The 27,287-nt window shown below is 42.4% G+C and overlaps 1 protein-coding gene across 2 annotated transcripts in view; it reads left to right on the top strand.

Annotated features, from left to right (window-relative positions):
- The window catches only part of grid2 (glutamate receptor, ionotropic, delta 2), a 396,313-nt gene that overhangs the window by 257,182 nt on the left and 111,844 nt on the right, over positions 1-27,287 (top strand). For both annotated transcript variants that reach the window (XM_084025430.1, XM_084025431.1), the window contains exons 5-8: positions 4,490-4,543; positions 11,918-12,091; positions 15,840-16,001; positions 19,193-19,312. In XM_084025430.1, coding sequence (XP_083881556.1) covers positions 4,490-4,543; positions 11,918-12,091; positions 15,840-16,001; positions 19,193-19,312 — 510 coding nt within the window. The remainder of the gene's footprint in view (positions 1-4,489; positions 4,544-11,917; positions 12,092-15,839; positions 16,002-19,192; positions 19,313-27,287) is intronic.

Consider the following 27,287-nt stretch of genomic DNA (forward strand, 5'->3'; position numbering starts at 1 on the left):
GTTGAGTGAGTTTATGCCGCTACACGACATGCAGGTATCGTCTAATCTGTTTCCATGATGACATACGAGTGTGTAAAGTGCCCGGATGCAGTGGTTTATTCATAAAGCATCGGCTTTAGATTAGCACTTGTAGCACCGACGGAGTCCCTGTTTGCACGCTATCAATCAGTCAACTATGGGAATCCATAGAGCAAAACTGTGTCATATTGCACCACCCTCTGCTTGACATCACCTCTCCTTAACACACAAGTGTGCCAACACATACTTGGCATGAAGACGCACACAATAAAACATGCATAAGGCACACAGTGGGAGTAGGGGGAGTGAGGCAGGCAACATTAAGCTTAAATGGCAGCAGTGAAATGCGGCACTTTTAAGGTATTGGGGAGAAAGTGCATCAGTTAGCATGCACTAAATGCTTTATTCATAAACAGGAAGGGTGGAGGGGGGAGGCCATGCGATTAGAGCTTTGAGTAATAATGTGAGAATTTAGGTAAGAGAGAGGAAGGCGGCAAAGAGGTCTGTTAACGAATGAGCTATGAAAACAGGAGAATATAGGAAACCGAATAGTATGAAGTTGTCGCAAGCCTTAAAATGGGCAGAGAGTCTCTTCTCCATTCCTTCCCTCAGTCTTCACGAACACAAAAATCTGCTTACCATGTCGTAAAGTGCTTCATCAATAGGAAATCCAATAAAGGAAGACAGAATTGGCCTCTAATTGTACTTTCTGGGAATCACCCGACATTAAACCCAAGCAACTTCTGGTCTCTGTTCTACCTCCTCTATGTCTGTCTCTCCATTGCTTTGCACTTTTAGCTTCTCTGTCCATTTCCTCTCCGTCTTACAGCATTTCAGTGGAATGGAATCTTTGAGATGATGACAGTGATCACACTCCCCCACTTCAAGACCCAGACCCAGACACCGTATCCACCCCCACGCACACATACATAGACACAGAAACACAAATTAATAATAGTAATCGGAATGCAGGCTTGGATGGACCAGGTGGATGCGGCGTGGCGAGCTTTTTGACTGACTAAATGGATGCATTACCATGTAGCACGGCAAATAAAATGACATCTCTCAGGGCAAATAATGCATTAGTGGTCTGAGTGTGAGGGGAAGGCAGTGATAGAAATGGGTCCGTGCGAGAGCTTGTTTATTTATTGTGTTTTTTTTTTTTTAGATGTCTGTCTTTGTGCAGCTTTTGTGCACAACTCTCGCCTGCATGTTCAAGTGTGAAGTTTGGAGATTGCATCCCGGTGTTTGGAGGCTGGGCTGTAGGCTATTTGCTTGATTTGATCACAAATAGTGCATGAAATTAAATTACGCAACTAATTTTCAATTTAGAGCACTTTATTCAACAGCGACGCCCACTCTCCCTCTTCAAGCTTCCCCCACAATGTACTTACACAATATCTGCCTTTGCATTAATATTCCTCATTCTCTCACACACATAATCACACACGCAGTCCTATATGTGGATACTATCCAGTCTGCACAAGTGTGGAACAAACAGTTATTCTGTGTTTGACTTGGTGTTGGTGTGTGTGTGTGTGTGTGTGTGTGTGTGTGTGTGTGTGTGTGTGTGTGTGTGTCTGTGTGTGTGTGTGTGTGTGTGTGTGTGTGTGTGTACAATATTGTTAAATCCACCCTGCTTTTGTCAAGTCAGGCCTTGATATGAGCAGCAAACCTTGACTCCGAATGTCAGCCAACAGCAGCTGTTTGCCAGAATCAATGATTTCCTCTTTGTTGGACTCCTTCAGGAGTGACATGTGGACAGAGGTCATTACAAGATCAAAACGATGTTTGCTGGTATCGCTGCCACGCCGTAAAAAGCATACAAGACTGGGGGTTGCACGGTGGTGAGATGTTGCAGATCAGTCTGCCTTCAGACTTTAGAAAAGGCTCACTTCTATTGACACCGAGTGATTGGATTCGTCCCCGGACGGCAGAGCTGCCGTCTTGTTTGATCTTCCGACTTCAGAGAGTGAGAACGGAGCAGGAATGAAGCTTTTGTAGGAGCTGGTCATTGAGGTCACTGTGGATTTCGGCAGTAGCATTAAGGGAAGTGAGTCTTACCTGCCATGTTGGTCGTGAGATGTTAGAAAAGGCTGTGGTTTGTCTGTTTGTTTGTTTGTTTGCTCGTGTGGACAGATGCACATGCACACAAACAAGGCAGTCGTGGATGTTGGCTGGGGTGTTTGTTGTAGCTGTGTGTGTGTGTGTGTGTGTGTGTGTGTGTGTGTGTGTGTGTGTGTGTGTGTGTGTGTGTGTGTCCGCGAGACACCGGGAGAAGGAGCGAGAGTTTATTGAACAAGTCCAACCTCTGAGGAGTCACGTCTAGTGTTAGGAGTCTGCCCTTTCGCTAATTAGCTCGGAACATCTGCCCAGACGGCTGCCAGAGGGAGGTTATAATGGGAGAAGTGGAAACACTAGCATTCTGCCAACACTTGCATACAGGCAAACAGCATCAGCATATATGCGTTCGCATTACTTCACGTAGCCACAAATTAAGGCACACTCACACATTGTTTTTTTGTTTGGGAAGTTAGTTTTGCTCTTAATCGTACGTCAATATCCTCTAAAACCTTAATGAGAACGGGGCAGACAGGCAGAGACATGGAGAGTAGAAGAACAGCTTGACAAACCTCCCTCATTCACTGCTGCTTGTTTCTCTTTTTGCAACGCTCTGATAGATAGAGACAGAAACAGCATGAGAGGACAAAAAAGAAAAAGATTAATAACCTCCTGTATTGCAGTGTTTGCCGTTGTTTTGATTTCAGCTTCGTCCCAAAGGGAAGTCTGGGTAAATTCTGGAGGTAGAAGTAGAGACTGACACAGACGCTGTCGGAAAGGATGAATTAAGGCCAAAAATCCAGTTTTGTATTCCTCTCCATCATTGCCCTGCCGTGCCCGACTCGCTGTCTGTGTCGCAGCCATGTTTCCCGGAGACAAAGTACTTTACGGCAGCCGTCGATGTTGTGATGATGAAGTTTTATGAAGACTCCGTGGGAGATTAAACCACTATTAGCCACGCTCCGTCAGCCCTCTCCAGCTGTTGCCTTTTGTTTACGGCTAAAAAGTGTTTTATGACACACGCTGCCATAGTCACCTAAACAATTATAGCAAATGATATACGGGTGGCGCTGTATTTTTTACACCAGCAGGGGAGGGAGGGAGGGAGGGAGACGGAGGGAAAGGGAAAGGAGCGGGGCGCAGTCGGAGTGAGAGGCGAGCACTTACAGCAGAGCAGAGACGATGAGGAGAGGCAGGAGCAGCGATGAGAGGGTCGGGTGGGATTGGGAGGCAACGGGAAAAATCAAGCATTTCTGACACATCAAAGTCAAAAGCAGGGCTGAACCCTCATTCGCGTTTTGAAAGTAAATGATACCGATGGAGTGATATGCCTTGAAATAGACTCGTAAAGAGAGAGGTGGTTAAAGGATGAAACACGGGAGAGAGACGGAGAACAGAGAGTGTATAATAAAAGATGGTGGTAAACCAAATATTACTGTCACAGTGCTATTTGGTTTTGAGTTAGTGGAGCAAGAGAACCGCAGGGATACACTTAAACATCTATTATCTGCTTCCCTACTTATGTTCTGAATGGCACCGCCGTTTATCGCTCACAAATGTTACCTTTAGCCATCCTTAGGCGATGCTCAACTATGAAAGTTAATAACTTCCCAGGTGTGCGAGAGCAGCAATAATGTTGGGCAATGTGTTGGGCACAGGGAAAGGCTCGACCTCGTGCTTGAGGAGTGATTGAGAAGGATGCACCGGTCACAAAGGGACAAAGAGTCATACAGAGAGCGAGCCGAAAGAAAGCATGTGTGCGAATGTACTACTGTGTCATCTAGGCAGCACCATTTAAAGTGTCCGTGCTGCGGTGTTTAACAATTGTGTAGTCACTGGTTAAGACTTGACACATATAAATATTTAAGTACCATTAACAATTTATGGGAAAGGTTTTTATTTTTCCTCCGTGCCGAAACGTGCTATTTTGAGGCGGCGTGTTTTTTTTTTTTGCGGCTGTGCATGTGTTTCAGAGTCGGAGGACGGAGACGGCGGAGAGTGACGTAAGCAGTAATTAGAGAGAAAAGTTCCAATGTTAAGATTCAAGTCTGTGAGTGTTGCGTGGCACACGAGCGAGCCTCGCCACATTTGCATGTGTTTGGAAAAGATGTTTTGATTGATACCTCAATCACCTTTTGAAGTTGACTCCAATCACATTGGGTTTCAGCCTCGCACATTTACATAATGTTGCTTTCCATAATGTTCACACTTCAGTTACCCTGAATGATGATATTCGAGGCATAAAATATCTTTAAAGGCAACAATAAGGGATTTATATTTCTTACTAAGGAACTCTTAAAGCTTAAAAATGTTTTCTCCTAACTCACTTCCCTGATTTCAACCATATCAATGACATCCTTTTTCTCTCCTCCTCAGTTCTAAACGTGATGATGTGTTTTGTGTGTTGCAGGTGGTGGAGACCAACCTGGTGGCCTTCGATTGTCACTGGATCCTGATTAATGAGGTGAGCGCCGCAGCAATGATTTATGGATTCCGTACCGGGCATGTCTTTAGTTCACCTTATTGTTTCTATTATCCTGGGAATATTTATGGCTTTATATCCCGAGCCCCTCTAATCTCTTCATTGTGTTTGAAGGAGAGAGGAGTGGTTAAGAAGTTGTCAACTTCTTATGTTCAGTTCATCCAATAACATGAACCATCTTACGCTGCCGTGCTTCCCTGGCAGAGTCAATGCAGTAAAGATTGTATATTGTTTATCCATTATTGAGGATAGAACCACTTGTATACAAGCGTTACATTTTCAGACAAAAGTGACCTTGGAAGAATTCCTTTGGATGAGCATAAACTCCGGTTCAGAATCAGTATTACTACTTAATTATTAAGGACTTTCTTGATTAATGAGAGCAGACAAGCACTGACAGTCCACAAAGTCCTTCCCCTACTCCTCAGACAGTATGCCTTTTGTCCTGGGGTTTGTCTTTAGTTCATGTTCTTAATAACCAATCACAGTGACTAGTGGTCATTAGAGAAACATAATTAAACTTTAATATCGGCTCTACTTCCATAATGATTTTGAATAGGAACACATCTTTGATCTTGCATCATGGTAAGTGCCTTTTTATGAAAAACCAGCAGAATCAGCTCTGTGTGTGTGTGTGTGTGTGTGTGTGTGTGTGTGTGTGTGTGTGTGTGTGTGTGTGTGTGTGTGTGTGTGTGTGTGTGTGTTTGGGTGTCTATGTACACTGCTGGCTAATGCACTGTGTCTTGGTAGCCTTGGGCATTACAGTGAACTGGCAGGGCACAGCAGGGGCTCCATGCTGCTTCACATTCACACACACACACACACACACACACACACACACACACACACACACACACACACACACACACACACAAGCAACCATACACACAAGCAAAAAAAAAAAACAATATTTACTTAGGAGCGATGGAAACCCCAACTCAGAAAACAAGAAAAGCTACTCAGATCCTTTGGTATACTGTAGTTTGTCTCGCTCCCCGATCCATCTTCGAGTCGTAGCCTGTAATGTCGCCACAAGCTGCAAGACTCGGCAGTCCTATTACTTGCTCAGTTATGCAAAGAGAGTCTTGTTTGAAACCAATGTTAGTATGCATGCCATCCATTAATGCTGCAGGGAGAGCCAATCATTATTTTCTGATGTTTGCTTTTAGAATGTTAGCCTTGCCACATGAAGGTTTTTATTTTTTGCTATTTCATATGGATGAGAGGATGCAGCAACGCAGTCACAATCCCCGCAAGTACCTCAGATAACCTCTCAGTATTGTTTTTTTTTTTTTTTTTTGCACTTTCTAAAATGCTAATGCTTCCAGGGAGTGAGGGGAAAGAATGAGACTCGCCTCTGCACTTTAATGAAGATGGCAGTCTTCTTAGAGGTAGAAAATGTGGATAAATCAGTTGGAAACAACCGCTGTATTCGTTACTGGCTTCATAGAAGGAAGGTCATGCTGCTTAAATGTGTCTCCTCTGCTAATTGAACTGAATGACGTATGATCATGTGCATTTCCTCGTGTAACACTGGAAAACGTGAACTCTCACTTAAAAAAACAGGAACAAACCCATCCGTGTTCTTTCCTAGCAGAGCTGTCTTTGTATGCAAGCAGATGGCAATGTCAAGCAACCTACTGAGAAGTCTATCATTACTCGACTTCCTGGTAGGCTAAATTCACATCTAGCTGTCTAATAGACTGCTTTGCATCTTGTCAAGCATCTGGTATTGTCTCACACTCTTCAGGCCTCCTGGCAGCAACCAGCTCGTTGCTTAGCTTTCTGGAAGGCTTAACATGTCATTCTGCAGCCTGTGTGTACGTCTAGCAGCATGCAGCCTGTAACACTTTGTACCTGCTGCCTTTGAGGAATCAGTGGTGGAATGCAGTCAGGCAGGCCAATGCTTCCTCGGCTGTGAAGTATGTTTCCTTACTGTAATTACAGATTTTAAAAAAAGCAAACAAACATGCAAAATGTGTAAAATGCCAGCCGGTGTGAACAGTACCAGGTCTGCTTTTTTTTGCATAATTCATACGTTTTCTAACGCCACACTTTCACAGAAAGTGACACATGGTTTTAGTTGTTTTTCTTGAAGCAGTATGCAGATTAGCTTGTGTCTACCATGTGATACAGTTTGGTTATCACGTGTAGTCGGCTCATTGAAAAGAAAAAGAGAGAGGTTGAGAATTTCATCAAATGGCCACCTGAAGCTGGTTCAGAGAATCTATCCTCATAGACCCCCATGTTAAAATGCTCAACTTTATGGAAGTTATAAACATGTTTGCAGCCTGTTACAAAGTAGTTGTTGTCTCTATAGCTAATATCCCCATTCAAGACAACGGTACTGTAACTGCATTTTTATAAAACGTACCTGTTTAAATTAGAAAAGTTAAGCTTAATTGAGGGCATGACCACTTTGGGTGTCAGGTGGGTACCAGATCTGGTCTCTCACTGCTAGCCGTCTACTCTGCTGCATCATCAAGGGCCCGCCTCAGCTCCACTAATGATCCACCCCTTTGCCTAATCTTGGATTAGCCAGGGTTTAGCCTGCGTCATGATTGCCAAAAGGGCTGAAGCTACCATCTTGAAACGTCATATTTTGTCCACATTTTATACAAACTGACCACTCCTACTGTGGGAACTGTAGAAGCTGGCAGTGTTAATGTTATTAACTGGCACCAATTAGTATATTACTTACTTACATTAGCAAACGTCCCACAGTTCAGTATTCAGCCTTTGCTCTAAAGTGTCGGCATTTCTGATGCTTCTGACATGATGCTCTTAGACTCTAACGCTCTGAACCAAATGTCATGCCACAGTTTAAGATGTCATCTAAAATACAGCAAGAACCAGTGGAACAAAGTGAGTATGATGAGAGAAGACCAGATCATGGGCAGGACAGAAAGGCTAAATTATCTCACTCTGCTCATACTGTCTGCACACATGGCTCTTTCTGAAAACGTGGTAAACTAGTATATTAAATAACTGACATGTATCTGTGCAAATGTTACCTAAGAAATCTGAGATTCAGACCCTGGGAAAACTGCACAAATGCTGACACATATCAACAGAGAAACAGTCTTTGACCCAACAGCAACAAGGAAAAATGAGACCTTCGGGGTGCTGTTCGGCACAACCACAGTGAACTGACACTCAGAGACATTGAATTAGAGTCGTGAAAGTTTTGACAGCAAACGTGGTAAAAAATGTGCAGTTTTCGTTTGTAAACTGGAGCTTCCTTCCAATATCTACCCAAATCACTAACACTGTCTCAGCCACTGGCAATTAGAAGCTATTCTGATTCATGTCCTTGTTGCCCATTTCGTTGAGAAATAGACTAGATGTCAAAACGATCTGTACAGATCGGGAGGTGTTCCCCCTTCTCTGGGCGAGGTGAGGCCAGATCAGCAATTTCTCAGGGAAAAAAGACAAGCCCTTAGTTTTATTGTTGGGAAAACATCAATTCATCCATTATCTATAACCCCTTATCCTGTCCACGACACTGATAACAGCTGACATTGGGTGAAGGCAGGGTACCCCTTGGCAGGTCGCCAGTCTATCACAGGGCTGACACATAGACAGCAGTGTATGCTCATGTTCACACCTGCTTATCTTTGGACTGTGGGAGTACCCAGACAAATGTGTTAATGAAATGCCCTTTAAGGCGATCATGAGGAAGGCATGCTTAATTGGGCTCCATCTTTCCCTTTTTTCACACCTGTCTAGTTTGCATCGTTCCTTCTAAAAATCATACAATGCCCTCAAATATTTTAAAGCAAAGTCCCCTATTTTAACCTAATTATGCTCATTGAGACTGATGTTTGGTCACGGACCGATCTGACGGGGAAGCGATATTCCCACCGTGAGCTATGTGGTGTCCTCTAGCAGAGTGTTTGAAATGGATGATCCGCAACAATATTTTGCCATACGTCAAGTCCTCTAGTGCTTTGGTTCTTTGGAGAATGAATATTCCCATGTGTAAAAGTGCTCTTCCTTCCTGTGGTTTATTATGGATGAGGAGGTACTGTATGGTTGTCATAACTCTGCTTTATCTACAGCCAGCAGTCAGACAGCCCCACTGAGGGGGAGTTCACAGTTCATAATTGATCATCCTTCCTTTCCATATCGCCTCCGTTCTGCTCAGGCTGAGGGGATGATGATGAGGAGGTTCAGAAATTATAAGGGGACGCTCACGGCTCCTCTTTTGCTCTGTCTTTCTCTAAAGTTTCGAGGATAACTCCAATATTGACCTTACTCGGCCCGACTCTCCGCGGTCTTTCATTGTCTCTCATAATATCATTCTTGATCTTCTCTCTTGCCATTCCTTTCCCCCCCTTCATTATTCTCCTTTTCTCCACTAATTTCAGCCTTTTTGTCTCTCAAAGGAACAAGTGCATGGTAATGAGATGAGACAAGATTAGGCTTTTCTGTCATTTTCTGCATGATATTCAAAGGCATGTCACTGGAAATTTGGGGATTTTCATGCTTTTGAATATGATTGAAGGATTATGGTCTTCTGTGACTATAGAACATTCCCACACACCTTTGGTGAATGAAACCCCATCAAAACTCAATCCCCAAAATGTATGGCGGTCAATGTCATCCATTGGGGAAGGAGTTAACAGTTAGAGAGCTGTTTTTCTCCTACACAGATGTCACTGCATGGTCGGGTGATCCCAATCTGAAACTGCTGTTGATGATTCTCCCTCATTAAGCGTTTTTTTTTTTCTTTCTTAAAAGTATGTTTTCATATCTGTGTTATATATTGAAGGTTTCGGTTGCCACTTCACCTGCCATGACATCGTTGTAACACTAGCAATGCTAAGGTGCATTTGGGGGCACATGGACATTGACAGAGAGCCAACTGTACCCAGCATGCCTTTGGGCATTGTAACAGTTAATATCCGAGTAGGCCCATTAATGAAAGTCCTAAAAACTGCCAAAAAACAGACATTTAGGCACTGTTGTGAGAAATTGAGGTGGAGGAAAGAGAACATGAGAGTGCAACATGATGCTTTGTCCTGATTTATTTCGTTTTTGAACCCTTGAATATGAGCAAAAACAGTGTTCGGTGTTCTCTTGGAAAAGGGGAAACAGGAAGGAGCTGTGAGGGTGAGAAGAGGAGTAGGAAGAGCAGAGAGGGTTGAAGTATAATATAAAAAACACTTCCCAAGAGTGCCAAGAACAATTAAAGATGAGGGATGTGTTTTTGCTTTTGACTCGAGTTCAACTTCAAGTAAAACACTAAAAACCAGGCGTGGGTTCCCTCTGGGGGGTGGAGGGAGGTGATGAGTTGAGGTTGCTGGGTGTGCTTGCAGACCAAAACTTCCACATTCATGGAGTAAACAACAAGGCATGATTCACTCCTTGTATGGGCTGCAGGGCGATTTATGTTACAGGTAGTTGGACCAGGTGCTCAGATCTGCGGGCCACTAAACCCTCCTCTGGACGGAGTGATTGTGTAACTGAAGGGGGGGCTGTGATTGATGACGAATCACGTTATATAATTTGGTCTTTTTTTAAATGGTTTGATTGAAGAAGCCCACGAATGGTTGACAGTTAGTGGGAGTTAATGGGAGGAACCAAACATGGAAAAAGCAGCAGTTTCGGAAGGTGAACGTCAACTCTTCCTGCCGGGGCCCCCGTGTGCGTCGACTTGCTGCAGCCATGCCAATATGTTGTGTGTATTTATACTTGTCGCATCCATTCAGTCTCAGCTGTCAAGAGCGTAACGGCGTTGCGTGCATGCCACCACTGAACGCCATGGTGGGTGACGTCTGTCACGTTTGTCTCCAGGGAGACAGAGCTGAAGAGATGAATGGAACGTGAGAAAGAGAGAGAGAGATGGACAAAGAGAGGACAAATCTTAAAACGATCTTTTCCTTTTAAGTTTCACCATGCCTGTGTGTTTGTATTCCTGTGCATTGGTGCATCTTTATTTGTTTGACTTTGATCATGCGAGTGAGGCATGCTGGGTAATTCTTGCCGCCGATGTTTCTTTGCGTGCCCTTGACTGCCCGCTGTGAATCTTAAGTCTCTTTTGGCCCACATATCTGCCTTTTTAAGCATTTTTTTGTTGGCTTTGTAATTTAGTTCCCTTTAGGGGTTTTATTTGAGCAACTGTTTTGGATTTTTAGCCACGTTTTAACCCTAAATCCCAGCAAATAGTCTCCTTACTTCTACTAAGGAAGTAGATCGAAGGCATTCATGATGTTAGCCCTGTTAAATAATTGCTGTTCTTCTTCAAGGCATGATTACCTTACCTCTGCTTTTTTTGTTACTATTTAAATAAATTATGTTTATTCACTGGATTTCAAGAAACTATTTTGAAATAAACTGCCAATGTGCCCTTGAGTCACAAATCTGACAAACTATACTTTTTAATTATTTGCAGCATCAATTTGATTAAAGAGGCAAATGCATGCATTTGTGCCTATAGAATGAGAACCATATATCAACCTAAATCAATGCGGATGAGCACAGTTATATCAATGAGGCCTGTATAATACTACCTCTAATCACCATTGATCACGTCTCATGAGGACTCAGCAGCCTTAATGAGTGTTAATTACATTCAAATGAAATCTATTGAGATGAGTCAATGAGCCGGTGGTACCTATAATATTTACCCCCCACAGTGCGTGATGGCTTATTCATGTATGTACGTGGTTTGCAGGCAGCGTCGCAATCTCCTAAAAACACGTGCACATCCACGCAAATTTCACACATAAACCAGCTTGTGTGCGCACGGACCGACTCGAGCGCACGCAAACGCAGATAATCACTGCACACACATACGAGGACAGCAAAGGCCGTCTCGGTTGGTGGCGGCGTCGCCCCCACCAGGGACGCTACACGTCAGGTCTCATCACATCGCCACATGACCCCGTGCACTTGCAAAGATGAATGGAGATCCATGGATGGCGAGAGGGAGAGAGATTGTGTCCTAGGGCTAAAATTAGCAATGATTCCTCCCCCAAGGTTTTGCAAGGACATGCAGAGTACGTGTGAACACACACACACACATGCGCCCACACAACAAACACTTGCACGCTATTTACTCTACTCTCTGCTTCCTGCATCCGCTGTATCGAACTATTTTTGCAGACGATGGTTTTCCACTGCTCAGTGTGCTGATAATGGGAAAAGTAGGGCGTATGAAACAAGACCTTAACCACTTAAAATATGTTGTTTCAGGATGAGTGAGATGTTTACAGGGACTTTTGTGGAATTGTGTTTTTGCTGTCATTACTGTTCTTTGTATATTTCCTGTCTAGGTCTTTCAGGACAATAAATGACACGATGGAGTTCTTGATATTGATTTTCTCCCTGCCGCTGTTTCCGCCCTCTCAGGAGATCACCGACTACGACTTGCAGGAGTTGGTCCTGAAGTCGATCGGTCGGCTGACGGTGGTGCGCCAGACGTTCCCCATGCCCCAGAACGTGACCCAGCGCTGTGTCAAACACAACCACCGGATCAACACTTCCCTGTGTGACCCTAAAAACCCCAGATCCCAACAGCTGGAGGTGAGTTGGTTCGGTCATTTGTCTGTGAGGCAGGTCGGTGCCATGAGACTTTTTCCATGAAAAAAAAATGAATCGCAAAAAGAAATGGCAATTGACCCAAAGGCAAGGCAATTTTATTTCTATAGCAACTACAACAACAGGGCAATTCAAAGTGCTTTACATAAAACATTAAAAGCATTGGAGAAAAGCATTAAAACAAGCCAATAAAATAACATTTAAAATTAAAACAAGAATATCGAGGAATAGGAATTACAGTGCAGTGTAAGAAGTTTGTTGATAGAATGGTTTACTGAAAGGCAGCAGCAAACGGAAACGTCTTCGGTCTTGATTTAAAAGAGCTGAGATTTGCAGCGGACCTGCAGCTTTCTGGATGTTTGTTCCAGATGTGGTGCGTAAAAACTGAAGGCTGTCCCTCCATGTTTGGTTCTGACTCTGGGGACACCGAGCAGACCTGTCCCAGACGATCTGAGAGATCTGGATGGTTCGTAGCTAAGCAGTAGAAGGAAGACGAGTTACTTATGGGTTCATCTTCAGAGGGGTAAAAGTCAACAAATGTCTCCTGCTCTCTTCTCTGTCCAAGATGCTCAAAAGATCAGATTGCTTGATTTTAGTTGACATGACTATTCTAGCGAGTCAACATGTTAATACCCTAAAATGCATCGATGTTTATTCAATGAGCTAAAAAGCTGCTCACACAGCTTTAGTTAATGGCGACAGTGCTGTGGACAAAGCCAACGCTTCTGTAGGGAGTTGTTGTCGGCCTGCTCTTACGCTTTCTCTGTCCTTGCAATTTAATTAACTGTAGGAAAAAAAAATTTACTCATACTAAATCAAGACTAGCAAAGAGCACGACATCATAAAATAAGGTTCGGTCTTTTCTTTTACGTGATGTGGAAAGGAACGTCTAGCTGGATTACAGTCAATTGATCACAACTGCATTATTGGCCAACTTTGCCCCCAATAAAAAGCAGCGCCGTAGTCAGCATAACACGGTGCGACGGTGTGAAAGAACTAAAGAAGAAAGCGGTAGTTTGCTTTTGCTGATATAACCACGTACAAATCCATCCTAGAATTTGTATCCAAGCTATTTTTCTTCTTAATATGTCACATTTTTCAGGATTTTGGAGGCTAATCTTGCTGCAGGGACTGTAAACAATCTTTATATGATTCAGAGCTAATTCCGACTATTATTCCAACTCTATAATATACTTTATGAAAGTCTTGTTGAATATGCAGCACAAAACCTTTTGCCTGTAGCAGTTCAGAGGTGCTAATGTGTGTGTCTGTGTATAGTACAGGCACACAAATTCTGAAACACCCAAATGTGTTTGTTTACACACAGCTCTTTGAGTTTTCAAAAATATGTCAAAAGTCACAGACTAGTTATGTATTTAATAGCTGCTTTGGTGCTCCATTTCTGTCTTTTAAAACCGCTCCCAGTGTTTTAGTTTGACATTTCCCCACGTCTTCTGATCTCCCCCCCCAAAAAAGCTTCCCATTACAGCAGGCATGCTGATTTGACGTCTTTACAGCTCATGTCTGTGAGTTTTATTTATTATTTATTTTTTTTTAATCTGGAACATTAATCATTTTTATTTGTTGGCAAAAAGCGTGTGTTTATCTCAAACCACACAATTCAACTGCCAGTATGGAAACACAGTTTTCCCTCCACTTTCACATTTTCTTTACTCCACTAATATGTCCCTTCGGGTGGCAATATGTATGCAATTATTAGCCCCTTTGTGTGTGTATGTGAGTCATCAAGCCGCCATCAAACAGAGCGGAGAAAAGGGAACACACTCTTATTTATGTGTCAAGACAAAAATATGAAATTGAATTAATGTGCTGTTGATTTATGTGGATGCATAAGACCCCCGGGGGAAGGCATTTGATGAAAGTCAGACATACGTTGGAAACAGAAATGTGGCCTTAATGTCTGTCTCTTCTTTCAAACCTAAGATGTAGGCATTCACCAAATGTAACCAGGGAGTATTTATTTGTTTAGTTAATCAAATCAAATGAAACAAATGTAATAATAGGCCCCGGAGCTTCGGATCATGTATGTAAATAAACTGTGCGTCCTGCGCCCTAATGTGAATCAGTTCCTCTCAAGTGTAAAAAGCTATCAACGAGAATCAAGCCCTTCCAGTGTGTTCATTATGTGTTGGGTGGAGTCCAGTCGTACGTGTTCGCTCTGCTGAGGAGGACCGAGGGTGACACACATTACAGTCTACGACAGTGTTTCTTCAGAGAGTGAGAGTGAAAACACACTGTTGGTGAACAGTGAAACACCCTGGACACATGTTCAGTTTGACATGTGACCTGTGTGTGTGCGTCTGTGTGTGTGTGTGTGTGTGTGTGTGTGTGTGTGTGTGTGTGTGTGTGTGTGGGTGAGTGGTTACCTTTTGAGAGGGAGAGGAAATGAGGGATGGGAGAGAAAGAAAGAGAGGGAGAGAGAGAGAGGAAGCAGAGCAGCTCAGTGGTCAGAGAGTGGCCTAGAAGCCCAATTTCACACTGCACTGAAGCACATCAACTCAAGCTGACCACACTTACACACGAACACACACACACACACACACACACACTTGGAATGCAGAACCCACTGATCATTGAAGCCCCCCATACAGCAGTAGATTTTCACTTTAATTTCAGAGAAATAGCAATGGGCAGAGAGACGGTGAGGCAGAGTGGTAGATGGACGAGGATAGAAAGTGGAAGAAAAAACTGGGAGAGCAAAAATAGATAAAGAGTGAGAGAAAAGTTAGATCTGAGATTGACTTGACAGTATGTTTTTTTCTTTTGTTCTGTCTGTCTGTCTGTCTGTCAGTAACATATTGTTGTCATCTTATCCTCTCTCATATAACGTTTTCAAACAGTGGAAAAACCTTGACATGGCCATGTTCCCTCATTTTAGAATAGCATGGTTGAAGCAGAGCGCTAGACTGAACCAACAATACGCTGCTCAGACATCGTCGAGTGGACTGTACGTGAGCCGAATGAATCGTTTAGTCTGGAATCAAATCCAACTGTTCGAGTCTACATCTGTTATTTCATGGATTTGCAAAAGGTTTGCTTTTTTAGTCTTAAAGTCACTACGAGGATCTTTTACCTGGCTTTGAAACAGTGTTGGTTTAATAGTGATGTGTCTATGCAACCAGCCCACCGGGATGGACCCAGATCTGCAGTCTGAGCTCCATCGACAGGTGGTGGGCTCATGGAGAAGGGAGAACCAGAACCAGTGTGTGATGTTTGTTCAAAATTCTCATTACACAACAGCAATCAATAAATGCAATCGCCTCCATTCTGTGCTGCCAAGGACCGATCAATTCATTTTAATTTATCTCATCCTTAAAGCACAGCGGGCGTGTCTGTGGGTGTGAGCACAAGTGTGCAAATTTGAACTAAACCCTAAGTCAGATAGAGAAGAGGAAGAAGGAAGCTGATGGATATGAATGCCAGTAAATCACATCACTTTGATAGCATTTAAACATTTCTCACATCCGCACGTCTGTATTGGTCCAAAGGAGGAACAAAAACTAGACTCCCAAAGGAAGCATAAGCAAGCATTGTTCATTTGGACCAGATGATGAGCTTCTTGTTACACACAGCACACTGTAGCCCAGCAATGTGACAAGTCCCCCATAGAGCGCCTTCAGAAAAAAAAAGGGAAATGACTGCATATAATGCCTTATCTCATGGCTTCATGTTTGCCCTCTGTCTTTTCTCCCTGTCACTTCTTTCTCTACAGATCAGCAACCGATACATTTATGATAGCGTGTTGCTGCTGGCTAACACCTTCCACAGGAAGCTGGAGGACAGGAAGTGGCACAGCATGGCCAGTCTGAGCTGCATCAGGAAGAACTCCAAACCGTGGCAGGGAGGCAAGAGCATGCTGGATACTGTCAAAAAGGTACGGAGATGCAGACGGAAACACACACACACACACACACATGCAGGAACAGAGTTAAAGGCCCATTCCAAGAGGGATAACTTTGCTATGTACCCTCAAATCGAGAGCATTGGCCTACATGTTTGTACTCAATTGTCAACATCTTGTCTTACATATTTCCTTTGTTGGCATCTCAACGACCCAGAGTCACCTGACTCTAATCTCAGTTTGTCCTGCTTGTAGGTGAGTGGGTACCAGTTTGAAAATGACTCATAAATACTCGGTTAAAGAGAAAAAAAGAAGACAGGAAGAATAGAAAAACATGTTATTCTAAACTGTATTTAAAATATCTGCCAAATTGAAGTCTGTGTGGGTTTTGGAGCTGTGTCTTAATTACTACAGTTGAAAGAGGGTCTACGCTCATCCCCGAACCCGACTACAACATGCAAGTTCAGTTTCAACTTGAGATAAGTCTTCTGTGTATCTTTTAGCGTTGGTGGAAGAAAAAAAAACATGTTTTCTGGCAACTTTCATTTAGGCAGCATGTATTTGCATTTCAAGACGTCGTGCTCATTACATGGGATTTTGGAGACCAGGCACTATTGTTCCTCGGCTCTAGTTGAAACGGCAAAATGCAGTCTCTACTTAATTCATTGTCACCGCTTTGTGTAACTAAAATCCCATCCAGGGATGGACAATGACACAGAGGAGGCTTCAAGTATGTCAAAGCATTTCTGTATTGTTCTTATCACATGTGAATCCATTTTTTGTTCGGTACTTCCACTGAAAGTTTCCAAGTTCCCGTCTAAGCTCTGGAGACATGTGACCCAAGTGCTCATGAATTCAAATGATCCGCATACCTTTAAAAAAAAAAAAAAAAAAAAGAACATGCATCAATCAGCAAGTTTGGCTCAATTCCTGAACAGTTGACTTTTGGGAGTTGGAGGATTTTCATCCTTGCAGCTGTGATTTTATGAATCTCTGCATTTCACCTTGAGTTCAGGCTGGGGTTTGGCAACACTTTCATCACTGTTAAATCCAATTGGATCAATGCCCTCTGTTTTGATATCAATAAAAAACTACTTCAGGGATGGAAGTTTGACTGAATGATGAAGCCAAGTGAAATGCTAATTTAGGATTAGTGTCAGACAATAATAAATGCGGCGAGATGGCTTTCATATCTATCTCCGCGTTTTCACCTTGAGATCGGGGCCGGGGTTTGGCAACACTTTCATCAGCAGCCCCGGCTGTTCAACCAACCCTGATGGTGTCTCAACAGAGCTGCGTTAAAGAGCCCTGAGCAGTAATAGAGTGGAGTTCAGCAGCCTGGCATCAGCTCCATTATACAGAGACGTGCTTTACTTACTGCACGTGCCTGTGTGTTTAATCAGCGTTTTGGTATGTGGGGCCATTATGGTAATGCTAAATACTAATTTGCGGCTGTTGATAAGGAGCTCCATTGATGATGATGTCGTTTGGTGTTCATTGAGAAATTCGCGGTGGGAAAATACAGCAGGTGAAACCGCTGTTACGCTGATCCCCAAAGTTTTAAGCTTATGTCTCCTCCCTGCCAGTGGCGTCTACTCGATATACCTTAAATTCTCAGAGGCTCCAGTCGTAAGGTTTGGGACTCATTTTTACATTTTATTGATCACTTTCATGGCAAAGTGAATTGCATGAAGTAGCCCCAGATCTTCAGCCAGCGCCCATGAAGCTGTTTCAGAGCTTTATATACTTTATTGTACCTGGGGGGAACTCTTCTAGATTCATTATTGCTTTTATTATGAAAAGAGACTTTCATCTTATTTTCAATAAGATTTTCAACATAAAAAAAAAAAACCTTTCAGTTCTTCTTTCATATTTGTTTGTTATTATTTTTTTGTCTTATTTTTTTCTCCTTTCTTAATCAGTGTCATCAGCGGCGGCGGCATGTCCTTTGTATCAGGTGCAATTAAAAACGAAAGATAATTGTTGTGAAAGTATTGTTCCAAAACTGAGCTGCCAACATTAATTAACTGAATAATTATGAAAGGCAGTGAACAGTATCCGGGCGGGCTTCACCCCGGCCCAGTTTGTAAGGAAGCAAATAAGCATGTACTTTATTGAGGGGGGGGGGCTGTGTGTGTGTGATCCACCCAGGGGAATAAAACAATCCAATATGATATCAACATACTGGTGCGTCAGTGTTGATTAATAAACCACATGGCACACAAACATAATTAATTAACTATATATATTTCATGTACTCGTAAAGGAGTACGTAGTTCTGGACACACATATGCAAGACACATGTAGTTGATGTACCCTCACAAATACATCGGAATAAAAATATACACATAAGACTACGTTGCAAGTTTAAAGTCAACTGGGATAAAAAAAAAGCATGTGTATTTATGTGTGCTTGCTTGCATCATAGCCACCCCAAACCACCCCAGATCTGTTTCACACACACACACACACACACACACACACACACACACACACACACACATACACACAGAGAGAGAGAGCTTGAGTCATATTAAGGAGTATAACACCTCTCCTTCCCTGGAGCACAGTGTCACATTCACTCACAGGTCACGCTACCGGGGAGGCAGGGCAAAGGTTTAGGTCTGACACCACGTGTGTGTGCTTGTGGTTAAATCTACCCCTCCACATAGGACGTTGTACGCCCCTAGTGCAAAATCCAAACGCACTATTCATTACACTCACCTCTGCGTGATGTCGACTGCTCGCTTTTTAAGAGCTCTGCAACAGATCTAAAGTGGAATTTTCCACCAAGGGCAACACACATTCCCCCAAAACTTTCCCATCTTTGACATGCAAATGTTCGGCACACATGTACGCACATTCAAAACCGCACACTTTTAAAGTCCGTTACGGCGACTAGAACATTTCCCAATTCAGTACATGTACTTACTGATGAGATATAATCATTTCATTAGGGACGGGCAGAAGATTCATGTCTATGCTTCACTGCGAGCAGTATCGTATCTGATCTTAAGCAAGGATAAAACCCTAATTTAATGTCAAACTTCCCAGCAGAATTATTGATGAGGTCTATTATGGCCAAAAGAACACTGCACCATTGATGAGAACTGTCATGATTGGAGCGATTAAAAATAGACAATAACAACTGCGACCACGACACAAGCATCGTTTTTCGAATACATCAGCGGCTAAATAAAAACATTCCACTGTGTTCCTTGCAGTTCGGAGTGAGCGGCCTCACGAGTTTCCTGGAGTTCGATGAAAACGGCAGCAACCCCAACATCTTCTTCGAAATCCTGGGAACAAATTACGGAGAAGACAGGGGACGAGGAGTCAGCAGGGTAAGTCGTTTAAACGAGGCCCCGTGTGTCTGGAGCGCTACTGAGGGTGCAATCATTTCTGCTCCGACACGTGGAGTGGATTTCCATAATTCCTGGATTTGCCGGGGAATTTCACTCCACCTGATTTTCATCTCATATTTATTCAGGCGTGCCTTTGCTTGTGGCTGTCACCCCAGTAGAAGACTACAGCCCTGCTACCTTTCTGTGTTTACTTATGGTTTTTTTTTCAAGATTTTGTAGCAACCATTTGTAATTGCGGCAATGCTCAACTCATCATTTTTAAAAGGGGTTGCCTAGCTGGAAACCAGGCATCGGCTCTTGGTCACCTTATATTTTTAGTGTTTAAGATATTGTTCAAGCTTGGCACACCATATCGATGTGTGTGTTTGACATGCTTTGCAGTATATTTTTCCATCAAGCTCAAAGATGCCGGGATGTCTTTCTCTTCCAGTGTTTGGGGACATTGTGTGTTTTTGAATGTTTCGAATGCAGCGTCAGCCCAGAAACTCACCCCACATTAATACAGCTTAGTGTTAACTGGATTAATTAGAAGTATTTTCAAGTGGTATTTTATGATAATACATGAGGAATGAATGTTATGCACACTCATATCATAAAACGGTGTTTGTTGAGTATGCGTGTGTAAATATATACTCAGATAAACTTAATATGAGCTGATTCTGGGATAATTATTCTGTTCTCAGCATTCAACACACATCACGGCATACTCCTACTCCACATATGTTTGGATAAGCGTACTTCTGAAATACATCAATCTACTTTTTAATAAGGGAAAGAATAGACAGTTTCAGTTTTTGGAAGTTTCTTGATGAATTAGTAACTCATGTTTGTGGATTATGCATAGATGGTTTGAAAACAGCAAGGTTAACACATGAGAGACAGACTTGGGACAAAGTACTGTCTCTCATAATTCCATTGGATGGGGAGACATTACACACACACACACACACACACACACACACACACACACACACACACAGAACCACACATGCAGTGTCTGTCCTCCATACCGGAGGGATCTCTTCACAGATAACACTCGAGATAGTGAGCTGTGATTATGGATAATGTGGTGAGACATACAACATAACGCAGCATGCCATCACAGACAAAATTAATCTTTAAAGCACAGCATAATTACATTTAGGCACAATTCCCCAATCAGAGCGCATAATTACTTCGGAGGGAATTAAGGCACTTGTTATACAGTATTCCTGCCGCCGCCTCCCTTAATACTATGAACATTTGTTGGTCTGTCATTGGGTTTCAATTAAATTCGTACATGGAATCAAATGACTAAAGAGAGGCTAATATTCCTCTCAGAGTCACTGCGTATCCATTTCCCCTTTCAGCTGAATCCTGCCTTTCTGAGTGATGTAGCCCTCTAAAATGGTGGTTATAGAGAGTGTCCGACCTGCAATAAAAGCTTGGCAGATATATGTAAGGCCGGGGAAAAGGTTAGTGAAAATGGCTTGGACCACCCCACCTCCAAGATGAAAAGCCCCACCTGACCCGCCTGATGGGTATAAATGTTAAAGGAAAAGATAAAAGGAAATTAAAACCCCTTGAATGCAGGAGAAAATCAAATCTCATCATCCATGTTCACATGTGACTTGTTACGTATGTAAAATATTTCTTCTAGTCTCCCCTGCAGAGTGAGCATGTCGAGTCAGAGACTAGATTAAGGTGAATAAAAGGCCTCGATGTAAATTGATTATTATGCAAAGCAACCCTGTCACTCTCACCCCAGGTTAACATCTCCTTTATGCAATAATGGCATGAGTGACAATACTTAATTATACTGACTCACCACTGTCAAGTGAAGATGGCTTCTTATTATAATACATTCAAATATCATTGTCCATTATGCTTCCTTTCTGCACACTTTCCCAATGAAAAAATGGAAAAAAAAAAAGCTATAAATAGTCAGCTTCTATTGGAAATGTTCTCATGTAGTTTATTATTTTGGGGAAAAAAAGAATTGACCTTGGTGTGTCTGTTCCGCTCAAAGCAGCTTTTCATCTCAGAGCGTCAGAACGGATAAAAGCAAAAAATCGCAGGAGGACCCGTGTAAACTGAGCCAATGAATAATTTTCTTCCTCAGTGTTACCTGTACACACATGCCGACATACTGAATAGATTATGACATAATCGTTAATGCCTGGTGGATCCCAGAAAATGACATTGACTAATACTTTGTGAATCAGCAGTAGGCGACATAAGGCAATGAGCAGCTGTAATAACTTTAGTTTAGTGTTTTTTTTAGACGGGCAGTGTGACATCAAATGCAGCTCACGTGTGTTTATTTTAGATTTAAACATGCAAGCTCACCCATCATATCTACAATCTCTCACATCCTGTCCTCAAGCTCTTGCATTTTGCTCAGAAAGGCTATCAGAAAGAGCCAAACACATTTCTCTATTCAGTTTGGCATTTTAGAAATGTCAATAATGGTGGATAACATCAGCCACTGAAAGAAAGGACATGCACAAATACATTTTTTACAAATTGCAGGCAAGTTTCTTCATTTGATAGATCGGGGACCAGCTATATTTCAATCAAACACAAAGGAAGCGGTAATTGTTTTAGCTTTGTCATACATTTCCTTGGAGGAAATCTCTGGGAAATATCCCTTAATTTAAGTGTTCTGTTCAGCGTTACAACATTTTAACCTTAGCATGTGTTCAACATTCCACACAGTCACATGTTAGGAGGCTTATCTGCTAAATATTTGATCCGTGGCATTCGCAAAACTTCCTCGGATCAGCCTTCGTTCTATTATTTAGCCTTTATCCTGCGGTAAGTGTCTGAACAGTTGGGGACACCGACAACCGAGACGAAACATTCTACTCTGGAAGGAAATCTAATAAATGAACAGTGGTTGTTTTAAACAATAAAAATGGTAGTTTTTCATTTCTATTGCTGCCTACATATTAACTCTAATTCCATATGAAGTCAAATGCATTTCTCTTGTACCCAACACTGATGTGTCTTGGATAGCCCATGTATTTTATACAGGAGAGGAAAATAGTGTTTGCCACAAAGATTCCAAATTATGGACAACAGGCCACAATGAACAACTGCATTACTACTGCCTGATCACACCATTAACCAGTATATGAATACTCCCCTCAATTATGGTTTTAACTGCATTCTGTAGAGGATACCACTTCACCTGATCCTCCCTCACTCTTCCACTCTTCTTCCTCATCCCTCCCGAGAGCGTCACTAATGACAGGCACAGCTTTTGTTTTAGTTTCCCTTACCTTAATTGAGTTATTCTTCTAAATGACCTCTCTCTTTCTCCCCAACTCCCTTCCCTCTTTAGCTACTCCAGCTTCCCTCCCTAACCCTTCCCCGCATCCTGCCTGCCGTTTTATGAATCTCCCCAACGCTGCGTTAACCTTTTTAAAATCCTCAATGCGTTGTCATGACATTTATCCCCATCATACTTCTTACATATGCATACAGTTGTCTCGTGATAATGATAATAGCAGACGCCTCAAATTGTCATAATTATTAATGCGACACTGTGGTATAATTGGCTTTCTGCTCCATTACCTCCGGTGGCTATGCATGAAGCCTATATATGTCTCTCTCTATACCTCTACCGGCATGCCGGGGCTCCACCGCTCTCTCGGATGGAGGCGACAAGACTGCCATGTGTAATTGCTTCGTTAGCTATCTGCGACATCTTAAATGACTTCAGAGAGGAAGGATGGCTGATCAGATTTATACTAAAACATGCACGGGAAAAAAGGATCGTGGCTTAGCGGGGGAGAAAAAGGAGTGAGAGGGGGAGGCGACGAGTGAATGTGGAAAGGGTGATATGTCGCTAGATTAAGGGAGGGGGGAAGAAGAGAATGCATGAAAGAGAGAGGAGAGCTAGAGACAGCTAGAAAGGGAATAGATGACCTAATCCTGATGGTAACGGGTCATATTAGAGTCACAACCATTACACTCACACAAACGCTCGCGCTCTCTTTTCTCTCTTGGCACATATTCTCCGTCTTTTGGAAGAGAGGCCAAAATATTCTCTCTCTTCACAGGAGGCAATGGCCTGCAAGCTGCAGTGTTCTTAAATTGAGGTCACCTTCAATTATCATCCCCTGTCTCGTCTGACATATGTGGTGAATTACGCTAAGTGACTTTAGAGAGTCACAGGACCTTGGACCCCCCCCTGTCATCGTGTGAGAAACATTTCTTCCATTATGTGTTTTGAACGATTGAAGGACTTTCTTTTTTTCTTCTTCCATGAACGGCTTAACGTGGCCACCACTCCAAACCCACAAAGTAGCTGGAATTCCCTCGGGAGCACACGTAAGCAGATCTGCATAAATATTCTGGCATGCTTGGAAATGCTAAGCTAACCCGTGGCTTCAATCAGTCTGCGTGAACGTCAGTGTGTCACATGGACAAACACAGGGTTTCCGCCACTTTCATTGAAACCAATACGAATTTGAGTTCCACTGAGTTAATGATCGTTGACAGTTTCTTCCATAAGGCTAAGTCACAGTGACATGCAAAGCTGTTCCCTAGCACATGTGGGAAGCAACTCCCTGCTGTTTGTTGGTCCCTTCTCAATCATTCACCTCGTATTTGTTCGCAGACTAATATCCTGTTGCTGCTCTCTATCTGATGCACCTGCTCAATGTGCAGGAGTTCACCAGGGCCACGTCACATATTGGCTGCAGAAATCATACATGTCTGTAATACTGTATGTGCAATGGCTGTTACTGGTTGGGATCTTAGTTTAACATGTTAGCGTGCTACAATTTGCTACTGAAGGCTAAACAGGAAATACAGCGGATGCTCATGGGAAAGTGGTTAATAGTTAGTATTTGCAGATAATCCAAAGTATTCGAAAAATAAGGATGTTGATTTAATGATGGCATTAGATGAAATGTTATTAAAAGTCCTCCTGAGGGGAACATAAAAAATCTATAGTAAATGTCAAGGCATCGTTCAGTAGCCGTCAAGACATTTAGCAAAAACCTCAAATGTCAACCTAATGGTGATCCAGAGGAAAAAGTCAGGGGATCGGCGGAGTCAGAGATAAGAATACATCGTGTGGGAACCATGAACGTCTGTGCCTCATTGCACATCAATGCATTGAACAGTGAGTTAGATATTTGAGTCCGGACCAAAGCGATGGATTGACCGACCAAACAACATCATCTTCCCTTGAGAACATGCAGCTAGCGAGGCTAAAAAAATCAGTTCTGGTTATATTCATTAAGAGCAAAGCAAATCTGTAAAAAAAAAAAAAAATGCTTTTGAAGCAGGGATTTCAGTAGCTAAAAAAACAAATACATTGAAGAAAAAGTCTATAAACAATGTACCAGTGATTCAAAGTAAGCACGTTGTAGGTTTTAGTGAGAGTTAAAATACTAAATAAGGCTTGAAAGCAGAATAATGTGCTTAATAAATTGAGATTTAATACCCACATCATGTAGATTGAGTGTACAGAGGCCTTTCACGCATCACAGAACAAAGTAGTGAGGATGCAGCATTTAAGGGGCAAATTAGCCTGCACTGTTTCTGGGGGGTTAGATTAGGGGCAACACCTCTGGAAGTGAGTATTAAATGTGAAAAAAAAAAACTCTCTGCAGGGTGAGATGACAAAAAGAGAGGAATAAACAATGAATCAAATGTATTTTATTATTATTATTATTATTATTATTATTATTATTATTATTATTATTATTATTATTATTATGTGAGTCTGAAAACTGAGACACAGTTAGCAAGTTCGAGAGGAATTAAAGTAAAACAAGTCAGAGGGAAAAGAGAGCAGAAAATTGGGTGAAAACAAGAAAAAAATTAAAGGGCGGAAAGATAGGAACGGAAAAAATATCTCCAAGGGTGAAGATCCCTATTTCACTCACATTTTCCGTCCTATTAGGTAGATTTGCATGTATCTTTATGCAGCATGTCTCCCCCACCTCCAGGCCAGGTGGTTGATTGCGGAAAGAATATGTGTGGAAGATGAAGGATTCAGTAAAAGATGCATGGGTGAGAGGAAGATGGGAAGGGCGGGGGGGGGAGTGGGAGGGAAGAGCTGAGGAGCAGGGAGGGGGGGAGGGATGAGAGGACGTCATTGATTTGTCCTGCTTCACAGATTCTTTGCCCTCATCTTCGTTCGTTCTATCTCATCTCACCTGGTAGGTGTGTGTTTGTGTGTTCTTGTACTTGCTACATAGTGAGGACTGAAACACTTGAGTGAGGACATTTTTCGAAGTGAGGACATTTTGGCCAGTCCTTACTTCTCCAAAGGCCTGTTTTAGGGTCAAGGCATGGTTTCCAGGTTGAGGTGCAGGAATAAAACCCAGCGGATGGTTGGGTGTACTGGTGCTGCGCTGTTTCTCCCTGTTTGTCATGGACCGCTCTCTGCGCTGAACTGGCATAGATGAAATTGATCAGGGTCTGGGTGACTCATCAATGTAATCGACATCAATTAGAAAGATATTTTGCATAATGTGTGGCTGTGCTTCGACTGGTTAAAGCATGTTTCTTCATCGCCTCCATGTAAGAAGACGTGTTAGCACATTTGTGCTACTTTAACGGCCGTGTATGAGTGAGAAATCATCTTAATCTGAACGATATTGACCGCCTGTTGTCGTTGTTATTACAGTCTGTAAATTGTTTCAGTAATGCCACTTAGTGATGCAGAAATACATTTGTCAGTGATTATCTTATCTAATTAGTAATAGTGATTCCCTAGTTCACAGAATGGATTGCAATGACATACAGTGATTAAATTAACGTATAGTATGAGTCACAGTATGAGCAATCCTTTTGAATCTGAGGTCCATTTTATCTTTCTACTGTTTTTTTTATTTATTTATTTTTTAGAAAAGAAAAATATTAATCAAGTTTTGATCTTTGTTTTTGGTTAAATTGCTTATATTAATTGTTATATTACTCAGGAATAAATAAATAAAAAAACATCTAAAAAAAAAATAAATAAAAAACAAAATAATTGTTAGGTGCGGCCCTAAAATTGATTCTTGACTCTCAGTCAGACAAACAAGCATATTTCCCGATGTAGAATTATTCCATTCAGGTTTCAGTTTTCAGTCCTATCTTTAATGCCGTCCTCCTCTGAAATGTGTCTGGCAGGAGTACCAAATGGAGATTCTTTTTTCAGCCTGCGTGATAACAGCTTTTACCCTCCTGAAGTTTTGAATACTTGAATATTTGCAGTCTTCCTCCGCGGCTTGATTGATGTCGGCGATTTGTTTTTGCTGGAAGGTCGTGTCAATCACGAGTGAACACGCATGCACTGACCAGCAACTTATATTATGGGTGACCACAGCAACAGTGGACACTGGACACTAATAGTAGCTGACAAACTGCCTCCGGTGTCCTTGGATCAGCTTAAGTGTGGCAACGAATGTGAATTTCCGCTGTGTCTTCCTGTATGTGAGATGGGAGAGATATGAGAATGCACGGAGAGACAAAAAGAAGAGGGGAGAGTTGGAAAGAAGGAAGGGAACCAAAGAAGTGAAGGAGGCAAATATGTAAAAGCGGATGCTTTTTTAACTATTACCTGCTGTCACATGAACCCCATTGGGAAAATCATTTTTACCCGTTGTGTAAACAGTGTGGGTAACACCAAACACGCGCCCGGCAGCCACTCGACTTCTTCTCTGTTTGCTGTTGAGACAAACCAGGAGAAGTTTTATTCCCCAGCTGTTCCACTGTCAACCCCGCCTCATGTCTCAGCCAAGACAGATTCTTTGAGGTGACATGAGGAAACTGAGCATAAGGATGCAGATTTTTTTAAGGGAATGGCTGCTACTGTATAGGTGGATGCATATAATAAATAATAACTGCATATTATCGTTAAAATAATACAGTCGTAAATGTGATGTAACAGCTTCCAGGGTCTCCTGGAAAGAAAGAAAGCAAGAATGAAAGACGGAAAGGATGAAAGCACAGCAGTGCTACTGTG

Source organism: Eutrigla gurnardus (genome assembly GCF_963514095.1).
Source record: "Eutrigla gurnardus genome assembly, chromosome: 13".
NCBI lineage: Eukaryota > Metazoa > Chordata > Actinopteri > Perciformes > Triglidae > Eutrigla > Eutrigla gurnardus.